Below are 13,550 nucleotides of genomic sequence, written 5' to 3'. Positions count from 1 at the left end.
TAAATCTAATTGAGTTAAAGACACTTAATGTAATTTCAGGAAAATGAAAAATGAAAACCCCAGTCTCCTAGATAACCAAATGTGGCGGACGTTGTTGTAACCGGCACCGTAATTCCAACATGTTTTCCATAAGTCAAAGGTCTTTCATGTAATTTCATGAAAAATGAAAACCCTAATTTACTAGGTAACAAAAATGTAATGGAAACTGCTGAGTGGCCGTAATTCCAACGTTTTTTTCAAGTAATTCTAGAAAAAAGTTTTAGTTAATCAAATTGACAACCCATTGATTTTCTGTTTATTTCTCATAACAAAAAGTTAATTATAAGTCTCCTTTTTTTAGTTTTATTTTTTCCTTATTTCTTTTTCTTTAAAAAAGGAAAATATCCAATTTTTTACCCCACTCTACTATATATATGTGGAAAAATCAGCTTTCTTTTAAAAAAAACCTAGAAAAGTTTTATAAAAAAATTGGTTGATGGCTGCTAGCAAGCTGGTTCGAGATTTTTTGATTGCAAGACCACCCTTTTTTCGTCACCTTTCGTCTCAACAGGTATAACGCTGGTTCGGGAAGATTTTAAAATTTTGTTTTGGTTTTCTTTTTTTTTTTCTAATCTATAACGCTGGTTGGGAAGATTATAAAATTTTGTTTTTTTTTTTTTCTAAGTAATTTTTTTGGTCTGGGAATTTGATGTTTTAGGGTTCGAATGTGAGACTAAGATTGTTATCTGGAAATGGGTATTTGAGTAATCGATGGTTTAGTGTCTTCAATGAGTTCTCCAACAAAATTAAAGGCGAAGTTAACAGGTATTTTGCAGCTAATGATATTTTGCGAAGGTAAAAACTAAAAAAATAAGTTTCTTCATCTTCTTTGGGTGTAATTTTTGTAGAAATTCGGAATTTCAGCAATCCGTTGAGGAACTGAAGGGGAAAGCAGAAGAGTTGAACGTCAGGTAATTTTTCTTGTATTATAGCATGATATAGCCTTATTAGGGTAATAGGCTGAGACATACCCTTGTATGTCAAGGGAGTGCCTGAGATGGTGAAATGGCGAATGCAGAACGAAGCAGACAACTGAGCAGCTCTACAAGCAGGTCGATGGTACGTGGACAGAGGCTGAAGCTACAGCTAAGAAGGTTAGGTTCAAATTTTTCTTCTCTTCCTATAGTTCTTTCAGGGATTTGCCTGTATTATTATTTACTCAGAGTAGTTATGCTGACACTATATTATGTATCTATTATGTGTTTTCTCCGAATTACTTTTCCTTGTAATGCATATTTATGGATGTTACATAATACCCAAAAACCATTTGTAGCTTTCCTTGTGCATTTTGTATAAATAGATTTTGTGGAATTAATAGGTAATCCAGCTTAATCGACAAGCTTAACTTTAGAATTCGACCATAGCTCAGACGTTGGCTTGATTGGATCAAAATCGAAGGATGATTACTGAAAACCAACCTCCCATTGATTTCACGTTGCACAGTTCTGTTAATACATATACGCATGCACATATGTACATATGTATCTATGTTGCTTGTATGCAATGTTTTACCTTACGATGATGCCCTTAGTTGCCTCTCTTAGATGCTGCCACAGTTCAGGCAATATACATTCTATATTCTTTGCTATGTGGAATAATATGAATTGAATCAGCTGTAGTATTCTTGTCGCTACTAGAAATAGGCGCGTGTTTCATTGTTGTTTAGCTCTTGGCTGTGAGATGTGAAGAAGGTTTTTGTCTGTTTTGAATGTGAATCTTTCAACGAGCTGTTCTCTATGATGGGGATACCTAAATCATATTTGATTGGCTATTATGTTGTTTGTAGGTTTCTGCCAACGTGAAAGAGAAGATTTCAGCTGCAAAAGCGGAGGTTTGCTTTCTATTCAGATGGTTGGCCTACTAATTATGTCCATGACCATTTGTTAATAAGTTATTCCATATTCTTTTGATTTAGGTTAAGGAAACTTTTGGGATTGGAAAGGAAGAGTCTTCACAGTCAACCAGTACCTCGGCTCAGCATGGAACTGAAGTGAAGGATGGAGAAAAGGTGTCATCCGGGGAACAGAAACATGAGCAGTCTGGGTCTGGTGATACTGCAGAAACTATATTTGGAAAATTGAAGTCAGGCATTTCTTCTCCAAAGGTTTCTTTGGCTTTCCAAAGGTTAAAGGAAGCAAAGGTCATTGATTTAGCAAAGAAGGGATATGACATTGTTAAGGATGAGTTAAGGGGTAACCCAAGTAAGAGAAAGCACCTGGAGTATACTCCCCCTCCTTCATCAGCAGGTGAAAGAAGTATGAGAACTGATATTGTTGTTTTGCCATCTAAGCAGTCCCGTTGGAGTAAAAGGTGGGAGGCATTAAAGGAGAAGGTAAGTTTACCATCGTTAGTGAGTTTTACTAAAATATCACTAAAAAGTTTCCCATATTACTTATATATCTCTGCTTATGTGAATGGTCTTTTTTCTCTCGTGCATAGGTGCAAGGTCATCCTTTATTCAAGCATGTTAGCGGTTATAGTGAACCTGTTGTGACAAAGGGCCAAGAGGTAAGTTTCCAGCCTGTTGCCTTTTCTTACTCACCGTCCTTCCAGTTCTTTTGCTTACTATTTATTCTGGTTAAGATTCATGCTCTATCTATTGCTTACACTGGAGTGTCTCAGTTTGTTAAATCAAGAAAAATAAAATATACACATACTTTTCATTGAACTGGTTGAAATTATTATATAACTGAATTGGCAGATTGCAGAGGATATGCGTGAAAGATGGGAGACCAGTGATAACCCCATTGTTCACAAAATTCAGGAGTATGCTACTCATTCTTGTTGTGTTTTTATACTTTTCCTGCTACTATTTTAGTAATCTTTCAACATGATATTTGGAGTTATTCATGTGATGTTTTGGGTGCTGATTTCATAGTTCTCCTTTTGGCAGTATAAACGAAAGTATCTTTCAAGAAACAGATGCTGCAGCATCATACAAAGAAATACGTCGACGAGATCCGTATGGTCTCCTCTCCTTCATTTTTGCGTCAGTATTGCTTCAGTATTTATGTTCCATTTCTTGACATCTGCTATGGAATTCTTTGGTGCATGGATTAGGTCATTCTCTTTGCCAGAGTTTGTGGCAGAAATTCAGGAAGCAATCAGGCCAGTCCTAAATGCTTATATAAAAGTGAGTATGGGGTTCTGCTGGCTCATATTCTAGTGTTTTATCATTTCCAATAAAAAGTATGTTGCAGATGGTGGCTTTCTCTAATATAATTAGCAAAAAAATTTATACATGTAGGGAGATGTTGAAAATTTGAAGAAGTATTGTAGTCCTGAGGTCATTGAAAGGTGCAAAGCAGAGCATATTGCTTATCGGAGCCATGGTATATTTTTCGAAAACAAGGTACAATTTTGTTAAATGCCGTATGATATGGATCTTGGTAAGATGGTTATCTTTAACCACAACCATATAAAGTTTTCTGGAGTTTGTTGTAAAAAAAATGAGCACGAAAATGGTGACCTGATATAACAAAATGTTGTTATAAATTATCATGGCCTTGGTAAAAGTCAAGTAGCAGATTGTTTTTAGGATGATTTGGTTCTAAATGTATTGGTGAATTATATTCTTGATATGGACTATGAAGTGATGTTTCTAATTTGGGCCTACTTCCGCCACAGATTCTTCATGTATCTGACGTAGAAGTTAGAGAAACCAAAATGATGGGGACTTCCCCCATTATCATTGTGGCAGTATGAGTTTCTTCTGCTTCTTCAGTTTCTTTCTTGATTTTAGGCTTCTTAAGGTTTTTGAAGCTGATGCTGGCGGCCTTTGCCCTCTATATTGACAGTTTCAAACGCAGCAGATCTACTGTGTACGTGATAGAGAGGGCAAAATAACGGAAGGTGGGAAGGTAAATGAAAAACTATTTTTCCGTTTTGCCTGTATTTTATTTCATGAATATATGATCATATATTGTTTCTGTATAAAGGCTACCAGTTAAAATTGTGTATAAAATTAACTACAACAATTTGAAACTTAGGTATTCTATAAATCAGTGGGAGATATGTCAGTGTTGTGTTCATACCTTTGCTTTAAAAGATTTTGATCTTTGATTTACCATCTTGTGTGTTCTAAACATTAAGAATGTGTTGATTTAGATCTTCTAAAATTTGTCTTTTTCCTAGGATACGATTCACACTGTGTATTATGCTTGGGCCATGCAACAAGTTGATGTAGAAGAACTTGGAGAGGGTGCTCTCTATCCAATATGGAAGCTTAGAGAAATGCAACAAATTGGTGTACAAGCCCTCATCTAGTTCATTTTATGGTCAATGTCCTCTCCTATTAATGCTGGTGTTGTATGATTTGATGCCACCTGCTTTGATAATTTTTTTGTCTGCTGATTCTCTCTGGGTTTTGTTAGTTTCTCTGCCAGGGAGAATTTTAGCTGATAAATAATTTTTTCAATTATTTTTTAGCAAATAAAGGAATTTTTACAGGTTTGCCTGAGATTCTTGAATGCGGTTCAATGTATGATGGCACTTGACTTTTCTGTGCATTCAATAGGGTAGGAATTCCTAGCATGCTGCCATCAGATGGATTAACATGAACTGTTATAACTTTCCAAGAAATCTATCCAGATTCCAAGAGGCATCAAATAATGTTTCTTTATAGCATTCTTTATTCATGGTTCATGATTCTTTTGTCTATCTGATGGTTATCGAAATTGTGAATTTGAAGAGTTATAGTGCTCATTGCTTATTTTAAAGGCTTTACTGTCCCCATGCCTTACAAGCTAAAGTTTTAGCGTTTTATCTGTTAACTTGGTTTTATAGATTTCTAAAAAATGTTTTCTGGTTAATGCTAGAGTCTTAACTGCTCCATATCCTCAGAATTTTTTGGTTTGTCTGTTCTTCTTCTTTTTTGTGGGTTTGCTTCGAGAGTTGGATTCCAGGTTTGGGAATGCATCGTGCGCATTGTTTTCCCCCCTAGGAACCATTTTACTTCATGGTGCAATAATGAATAGGATAATCTCGATTTGTAGATTTTCTATGGATGTTTAGAGATTTTATGGTTTAGGTAGAAATCTGTTTCCGAAAATCAATCCAAGTTGTAGGGAATACAACATGCAGAAAATATCTCTGAACTGTAGGTCTTTACGATCAAAAGCTTGGAAGATTTGTCAGAATCCAATACACTTTTTATTGATGATAATTCAAAAGCTATACTCTTGCATGTATTTGCACTTACCTAATTAACACTCGATTTCTGCATTGAAAAGTTGAAACCTATATCTCTATCTCTGTAAGAAAGGTTGTGCTTTGAGGCCATGGTTCCGGGGTGGTCGAGACAACAAAAAAAATAAATAAATAAAGGGGAAAAAGACCGAGAACTTTATCTAACATGAGGTTTGGCTAGGAGGAATCAGCATAGCCTTCTCCTTGGACCGCTTCACTTGTTGTGCTTCTCCTGGAGAAATATTGCAAGAGTTAGTGAGGACTTGTATGGGGATACCTGTTATTACTGAGAGGCGATCAGCCAAGGGGCTCTTCATTGGCTGGCTAGATATTTTGAAGGACACGTATTCGAAAGCCATTGCTTCCGGCTCTTGTTATTACTGCGAAGAATTGAGGGATTATTTTGAAGGACATGTCGCCTTTCTGTATACTCTCATCCATTACGGCTCCTCCAGTATTATCCACGATATGTTCTTGGGCTTCACTATTGGTCACGTAAACCACCCTGTGGTCGGTCATTGACCAGTTTCGCTTTTATAATGTCTAGAACCATTGGGCTTCACCATCTATAACAATTTTGAAAAGTTTATACTATTAATTAATGAAGTGATTCTGGAAAACCATTTGATCTTTTATAATATCTAGAATCATACCAAACTTTCTCGGCTTGAGATAACCTCTTTCGGCGCTCAAGTCAAGGTATTGAAGGATTGGGAGCTTTTGCTGGTCTACGATGCTGATTCTTCCGGCTTGCCTTGACACAAAATCAGCTTCAATCTTCATGTTTTGCTTAATTCTCATGGTGCATATGATCTCTTCTATTCCATTTTGCTTCATTTCGTACTGCATTCTTTTTTCTTCCTCTTCCTGGGGAACAAAACTCATCGTTTCGTTACACTTGACCAAGACTCACTTGATTATTTTCCTTCTGCATTTTTCTCACAACCTTAACTGGAACATCGAAAGCCTCTGCCAGTAATTGCTGATCGAATCCACTCAATAAGCCTCGGAAAGTCTCTTGACTCCTTTTACCCCTCTGTCCTCTACTACTTGCTTGTCCTCCAGCCAGACCGAAATACTGTGCAATATCAAAGATACATAAATGGATTCAGGGATACTTTCTAAATGTAAGATGACAGGCTTGCAACGCCAAATACAGTAAAAAAATGGTTATCCTGAAGTTCTGGTCCAGCTGGTTAGCTTGATTGTTGAGATCAAAGACAGAAACCGCGACTAGCTCTTCTTAACCATCATTGTGGCACCAACGGGCTGCACCAGCTGGGATGGCAAGAATGTCTTCTTGGCTAATCCGACGCATCTTTTAGTGCTGGTCCATATTCTTCTGCTGGCTTCATGCTCTCTCCATCCGCTTTCTCGGCTTCTGGAGGATTTTTGTTCTGACTTATAAGTCTCTAGACACCCTGGGAAAGTCGCTCCAAGCAAGTCACTACTTGTAGAATTTATTGCAGTCATGTTAGATTCTCTTGATAAAATTTCCAGATTTTACCATTTACATAAACGTTTATTGTCAAGTTTCTGAACCTTTCAGGACATAGCGCAATTGAGGAAATGGCTGGAAGTTAGGCAAAAGAGAGAGACTTGGGTTGGATGGTGGTTTTCAGTGCAGCTACTCCAGCACATTGGAACTGCTTTTCATTTTCGTTCCAGGATTCAGCCATACCCCTCTTGGATTCAATTCGTTGAGAGGGCTGGCTCCTAGTAATCTGCTGCAGCAGACATTTCTGTGCTTGCTGAGACTGCAAGTATCGCTTCCCAACAGCAGCATAAGCAAGCAAAGAGAGGAAAATTGCAAGAGCTAGCTTGGCAGTAGTAACCATGTTAAGGAAATTGGAAGGAGGGGAGATGAGAAGGTTTGGGCCTTTGAGGTCCGTTTTATAGTGTGGAGAAATTGGATTGTAGTTAAAAAGTGTTGGGTCGGAGGCAATGAAGGCTAGTTGTTTTTGCATGTGGAGAATGCCGTGATGTTAACTAACGCAAACCACCTTGCAAAGTTGCAGTGGGTTAAACTTTTGCAATGCTAAGGGCATTTAATGCGTGGTGAAGAAGTGGAAGTTTATCCTTCAGTGCTTAACCCCCATTTGTCGAGGCTTCTTTGATTGTTAGATACTTCCATTTAACATTAATTTCTGCCCAAGGGCCGAAGGGACAAATTTTCTGGGCCTCTGAAGGATCAGCATAGCCTAACTATAGGCCCAGTGCTCTAGTCTCTAGTTTGGTCCTGATTCTTCTGTAATATTCATAGCTGGATTGGGCAACTTTGATGAGCTTACATAGCCCACGACTGTCCTGAGTTGGTTATGTTACGCCTTTTTAAAAAAAAAAAGAAATATTTTTACTATAACCTTCACGCAAGGCAAATTATTTCTCAAGCTTCATACATGCGTATATATATATATATATATATCTGCATTCTAGATTAATCCTTGCTTTTTCAAGGAAATGCAACTTAAACATGCCTTGAAGAACCGATGCAAATTGTTAGCCTTTTCTCTTTGACTTGATAGATATATTGTTGGGTATGACTTTCAAATGCTTAGCTTAACTTTAAGATATTGATATGGCCGTAAAAGGAAATTCAATCAGCTAAATATGTTTACGTCTTGGTCTTATGAAGTTAGATGTATGGTTAGGCATAAAGAAAATATGCCGCCTTTCAATATTTACCACCAATGAGTAATGATCATTTGCTTTTGTTACTTTCAACTTATAACCCAACCAACCAACCAAACCAAAGCATATTTGAAAACTTGGGAAAATGGAAATTAAGGCAAGAATTTGGATGGATTGTTCTCACGAAAATGATTTAACACAAGATGGGAGGATCAAGAAACAACAAAAATGAGAAAAGGGCATCCATAGATCTCCACCTTATCACCTTTGAGGTACCATGGGAACTAATATCATGGGTTGCATAAAGAAGGTCCTTTTTGCATAAAGGAATAGATATACGTGTGAAAAAGGCCTAGAAGAGAACCAAGTATGAAATCTCCTTAATGATCTAATTATAAAGATGACTTCAAAAAGGAAAAGTAATTAAACAAAAAGAGTAGAACCATCCAGATTCAGTGCACGAAATTTTTAGGGGTTAGGGCCAATTAGGTTTAAGGCTTTGATTTACTTGTTCTCCATGTCACCCCCATAGTTCTATTATTAGCATTAATCCATAGTCCAAATTCTCAACTTTCCTCTTCAAGAAAACTTTGTTTTTAGTATATATTTTAATTTACTCTTCTCTATTCTCTCTTTTCTTATGTAGGTTGATAATCTCATAATTATTATAAATCTTGTATATTGGATCAATTTCATTAGAGCTTCATCTTTTTATACTTCACTAATTGAAAAATAAAAGTTGTGTGTGAATTTTTAATTTTAATTATAGAAATTCAATTTATGCCGATATAAAAATAAGGAGAATATGTAAATAAGTATCCAATTGCAAATGGTTAGATGAAGGATAAATGTGATTCCAACTTGTCGGTTGAATTAGCTTAGGATCTAAGCTGGTTTAATACTATTAATTAATAAACACAGTTACTTTCCAGCTACCAGTTTTCCCATATCTGACTAATATTTCTTGTGACAAGTTGTTAGCGTAAGACCTAAGCGAGTCCCATAAAGTTGAATGATAGAGAACACGAATCATATAACAAATGGCAACAACAAAGATTCTAAGCTCTCTGTTTTATAAAGAAGCAAATTTTATTTGCATTTGCATATCTACTTCTTATCTCTCACACTCTGTTCATGTCTTGTTTGAGCATAAGGCTTCCTCCAGCCAAGAAGGCATGGAAGAGCTTTACTTCAAAACTTCAAACCAGGCTGCATAAACTTCACAAATCCAAAGCTATCAAAAAACCCAAGAATAATCGGCTGCAAACAGCTGCTTCAAAAACTACCAGGCCTTCACTTTTCCTGGGGCAACGCCTAATTCAGCGGAACAGGCGACGTCGTGCTCTTCCTTTTGGCTACCAACGCCACTACGTCTCCAAAAATAAAGCTGCTGCGCCTGTTTACATAGATAAGCTCTTTAAAGAGGCGCCTGTCACCGAACTGGCGGGGTTTATTCCTGATCAGCAAACATCAGAGAAGAGTGATGTTCAAAGGGAAAAGAATGAGAAGCAGATCATTGATCAAGCTGCTGCTGAAGAGGCAGGAACGAGCAGGGGAGGAGAAAAGATGGTGGATGAAAAATCTAGTGTGGGAGATGATATGTGGGAATCGATAGGATTGGCGTCGCCTATGCTGCACGGAATAGATGCAAGAGCAGAAGAATTTATTGCAAGTTTCCGAGCAGAAATGGAGCGTCAGGAAATTATAGCACGTAATTTGTAGCGTATATATAGGTTTAGTTATTTTCCATTATTTTCCACTTTTTTCCGTTGTCTGTAATATTCAATCGATTGTAAGAGGAATGATTTCAATGGCTTTGAGAAATTAAGAGGAGGAATAATCACTTACACTTGCGGTAACAACTAAGAATCCTTTGTAAAACCAGCATGGAATTATTAAAGGAAAAAGAACAAGATTTAAGTATGGTTTTTTAGATTTAGTTCGTTTTAATAAAAAAAAAAAAAATTCAAACTTGACTTAAATAAACCTTATATAAATTCTAAGAGGAGGATCGAACCATGTCAACCGATCAGATCGCTTCATGATCTGCTTCCTAGGAGCCCACAAGTCAGCGTCTGATTCAGAGAATGGTAACTTATTCTTGTACTAAAAATTGAAAGGAATGTACGTGTTTAAGCTGCTAATGCTTCCATTATTTTGAACAACCTGTGCCGATGGTGGTGCTCTACAGATTAATTACAAACTTTCTCTTTCTCCACACGTATTATAGCTGATAACATACGTTGTTGATTTTCCTTTTCCCCTTGGAAATCCCATTTCCTTAGCTAAGGTCGAATACAATTCAATAGGAACAAAATCTAAATGATTTTTTTTTCAGAGATTTCGGATGAATAAGGCAAAATCCAATGATTTTTTACAGTACTTATATCACCAAAATCCAGTGTTTTTCACCAATGTTTAATCCAAACGGATCGTGAGCGTTCACAATTTAGCAAGCTGATTAAAGCATTTCGCTTTTTATCAATATTTCTCCATTATGAACGATAAGCTGACAAAACGTAGGGATTGTCTCATTTTCATCAGCTATGTGATTGATTACAGTGGTGATTTTCACATGTATCATGCTCAAACGATTAGAAAACAGTTGGGCCCATGAGATTCGGATTCTTTGAACTTTTCACAAGAAAATACGCAAAAGTTTTTGAAACCAAATTTATCATGTGATCAATGGTTATCTCAACTCTCAAGATTTACGGATGACAAGCAACAGTTTAGCCACCTTTAGCTACAATATTGATGAAACCGCCCAGAGAGTTGAATTGATCATTTCTTTTTCTCTGAATTCCCTTTTCAATTTGATATGATCGAATCTTTGCCCCATAATTGCCACACATTGCTTTGAAGTCCCATTCATTTGATGATTTATGTCGTGAATTTGTTTCACTTTCTGTGATAGATGCAGTGTCTGATTTAATTTCAACCTCATTAGACTTCTCCTCTTCATCCCTTTGGAAAAGGATGTGTTCCTAAAAACCAAAATATCTTGTGAAAATAGCATGGGCTGCTCACATGTATCACACGAACTGGTGTGTCTGCTTATGGGTTTCTATTTGCTAATATTTTATACACGAGAAAAATGTTACTACCATCAATAAAGCTTAAAAATTTTCAATTATATATCCAATTCCTTGAGCATCTAAGCTAAGCAAAGCCCAGTAATGTTTATATTTCAATTGGACTAATCTTCATTTAAAACAAAAAATAAAAAGTCAGGGTTAATTACTTAATTATGAAAGTATTGTGTTTGTGTTTGACAAAAAAGCTTTTGATTTTGCACCCGAGTATTTGGTTTAGTGGTAGGTGATATATCATGATAAGCGTTCAAAGAATAGATTTGAACAGATAAGGTATATTAATTTCACATAGGATAAAAAAAAAAGTCATTAAATATATAAATATATTTGCATTGCACATCTCAATAAGTTGGTTTTGTGAAAATAGAGTAATGGTCACATAATAAATGATATCAAGGTCAACTCTGAGCTTATTTGACTCATCGTCAAAGGCTTAAGTAGAGGTAAACAAGGTGGATAAGTCTGATTATTTAATAAGATGTCGGAATAAAGCATGATGATAAAATTTGATCACGTCAAACACTCTAAAAAAAAGCAAGCATCATGATAATTGTGACGGGAACGTCATGTGATTAAATGAGAGAGAATATCACATCTATCACTCAAAGAGAGTAAATAGAATACATTAATCTTACATCAGATAAAAAAAAAAAGATCGTTGGACATATAAACATTGATGCCACACATCTTAATAAATTATAAGTGTTATATGTGACTGGTGGGAGAATGTGAGAATATCATACCAAGCACTTAAAAGAGAATAAGTAAAATGTATTAATAATCATACATCAAATAAAAATAGACGATCATTAGGCATATAATCATTGGTGGTGCACATCTCAATAAATCTATTTTATGAAAAGAGAATAATGGCCGTGTGATACATGCATATCACGCTCAAAGAGTTGGGTTTGAATTCTCTTATCCAAATAAAAGATTTCTTTCTCCTCGTGATAAATTCTGAAGATTGATTAGCTTATTTATATATTAGAATAAAGGCTTATATCCGCCTGCTATTGAATTAAAATGTTTATTTCTGATCACAACCTTTTCCCGGTGCTTGAATTGTGTCTACTACAACTCTAAAAGATCAAATAGATGCATGGCTCATACGTCAATTGAATATTTTCTGAAATCTACTCCAACTCTTAACTCTACGATCACCATTATAAAATTCAAAACATTGGTGTCTAATCTATTAATTTCATGTTGCTCTCTCTTTCTCTCTCCCCCATCCCAATTGATTGTTTTGAGTAAATAATCTCTTTGTAGGAAAACAAGTATGCAACGATTAGTTGAGAAAATCAAGTTTTCTTTTATGATGGGTTTAAAAATATATTCTTTTGATAACTCCAAATCCGACACGAAATCCCTCGCCTAATAATGAATGATTTGGTGGAGACTGTAGATTAAAAAACAAAAAACAAAAAAAGCATTTTTTGTGTGTGTGAGAGATAAGAAATATACTAGCCATTGTCAAGTTGATGTCTAGTGGCCATTTTAAAATGCCTGTAGCTCTTTTTGTTTTCAGCGGAAAATGCTTGGAGATCCATCCATTCAATAAATTACTCATGTCAACATTAAAGTTTGATCACTCATAAAGCACCCAGGTGCCAATGCTTTTTTTATTTTATTTTTAATATATCACTTAAAAAATAGAAAAATAAATGATTGGATGTGATGAAATTTTGATGAAAAAAATATAAAACAATGGAGATAAGGAGATAAAACAAGTTGGCATCATCGTGTGGACCTCATTTTTATTTTATTGTTTTTATTATATGTGTCCAATGACATTTCAGCTTTTTTCTATTATTTTTTATTTTTTTCAAATCTTACATCTTACGTATATAAGGGGATGTTCACATGTCCTTTGTTTGTTTTTTCTTTTGTTTTGTTTTTTTTTTTATGGTTCACAAATATGTTTTAAATTATAAAAATATAGTTTTTTTTTTAAGATTTTATTTTTTTATAAAAAATTATTTTTAGTGTGTAAGATCTACTTATACCAAATATTTTTATTTTTTTAACTTTTAACTTTTATTTTAAAATATAAATAAATATATTTAAGATTTTAAAGTTTTTTTTATGGGACTCACTTGCTACCAAAGATATATTATGTGTTTTTTTTTTATTTAATAAATAATTTTTTAGATTTTAATTTTTTTCAAATCTACTTTATATCAAGGGTTTGTTACGTATCAAGTTATTTGATTCATTTATTTAATTTTTTTATTTACATTTTTCTTTTTTTATTTAATAAATTTTTAAATATTTTAAAATTTTTAATATGGGTGCATTTGATATTATTATTAAAAATATATATGTTTTCTAATTTGATAATTTTTAAAGAAAAAAATATTAGTAGATGTCTCGACGTCGCATCTAAACTTGATTTTTTTGAACTTTTTTTATAAAAAAATTAAGGATCAGATCAAGATTTTTCTTGTTTTAAATCAAGGTTAAGTTAAAAGAGGGTTTAAGGTCTTTCATTTTACCTCAAGTATATATGTGAATTATATTTTTAATTAATTATTTTATTTTATAGTTATATATTATTATATTAATTTAATATTTTAATTTAATAAAAATGTTATA

General features: G+C 34.6%; 2 protein-coding genes and 1 pseudogene across 2 annotated transcripts; 2 read left to right on the top strand and 1 right to left on the bottom strand.

The window, feature by feature from the left end:
• Positions 1-220: 220 nt before the first annotated feature.
• LOC111305291 (mitochondrial import inner membrane translocase subunit TIM44-2-like) lies at positions 221-4,498 on the top strand. The gene is made up of 14 exons (XM_022902674.2): positions 221-550; positions 698-804; positions 888-950; positions 1,058-1,133; positions 1,826-1,870; positions 1,955-2,371; positions 2,479-2,547; positions 2,741-2,805; positions 2,933-3,001; positions 3,100-3,172; positions 3,287-3,391; positions 3,667-3,738; positions 3,837-3,899; positions 4,174-4,498. The coding sequence occupies exons 1-14, from the start codon at positions 476-478 to the stop codon at positions 4,303-4,305; spliced, it is 1,431 nt and encodes a 476-aa protein (XP_022758409.1). The 5' UTR covers positions 221-475; the 3' UTR covers positions 4,306-4,498.
• Positions 4,499-5,387: 889 nt separating this feature from the next.
• Positions 5,388-7,193, bottom strand: LOC111306443 (11S globulin seed storage protein 2-like; annotated as a pseudogene).
• Positions 7,194-8,684: 1,491 nt separating this feature from the next.
• LOC111306442 (uncharacterized) lies at positions 8,685-9,685 on the top strand. The gene has a single exon (XM_022904307.2). It carries the CDS (start codon positions 8,992-8,994, stop codon positions 9,577-9,579), a length of 588 nt encoding a protein of 195 aa, XP_022760042.1. The 5' UTR covers positions 8,685-8,991; the 3' UTR covers positions 9,580-9,685.
• Positions 9,686-13,550: the final 3,865 nt, after the last annotated feature.

Source organism: Durio zibethinus, chromosome 21 (assembly GCF_047325235.1).
Source record: "Durio zibethinus cultivar Kanyao isolate XHJ-2024 chromosome 21, ASM4732523v1, whole genome shotgun sequence".
Taxonomy (NCBI): domain Eukaryota; kingdom Viridiplantae; phylum Streptophyta; class Magnoliopsida; order Malvales; family Malvaceae; genus Durio; species Durio zibethinus.
This window is presented reverse-complemented; position numbering and strand designations above follow the sequence as displayed.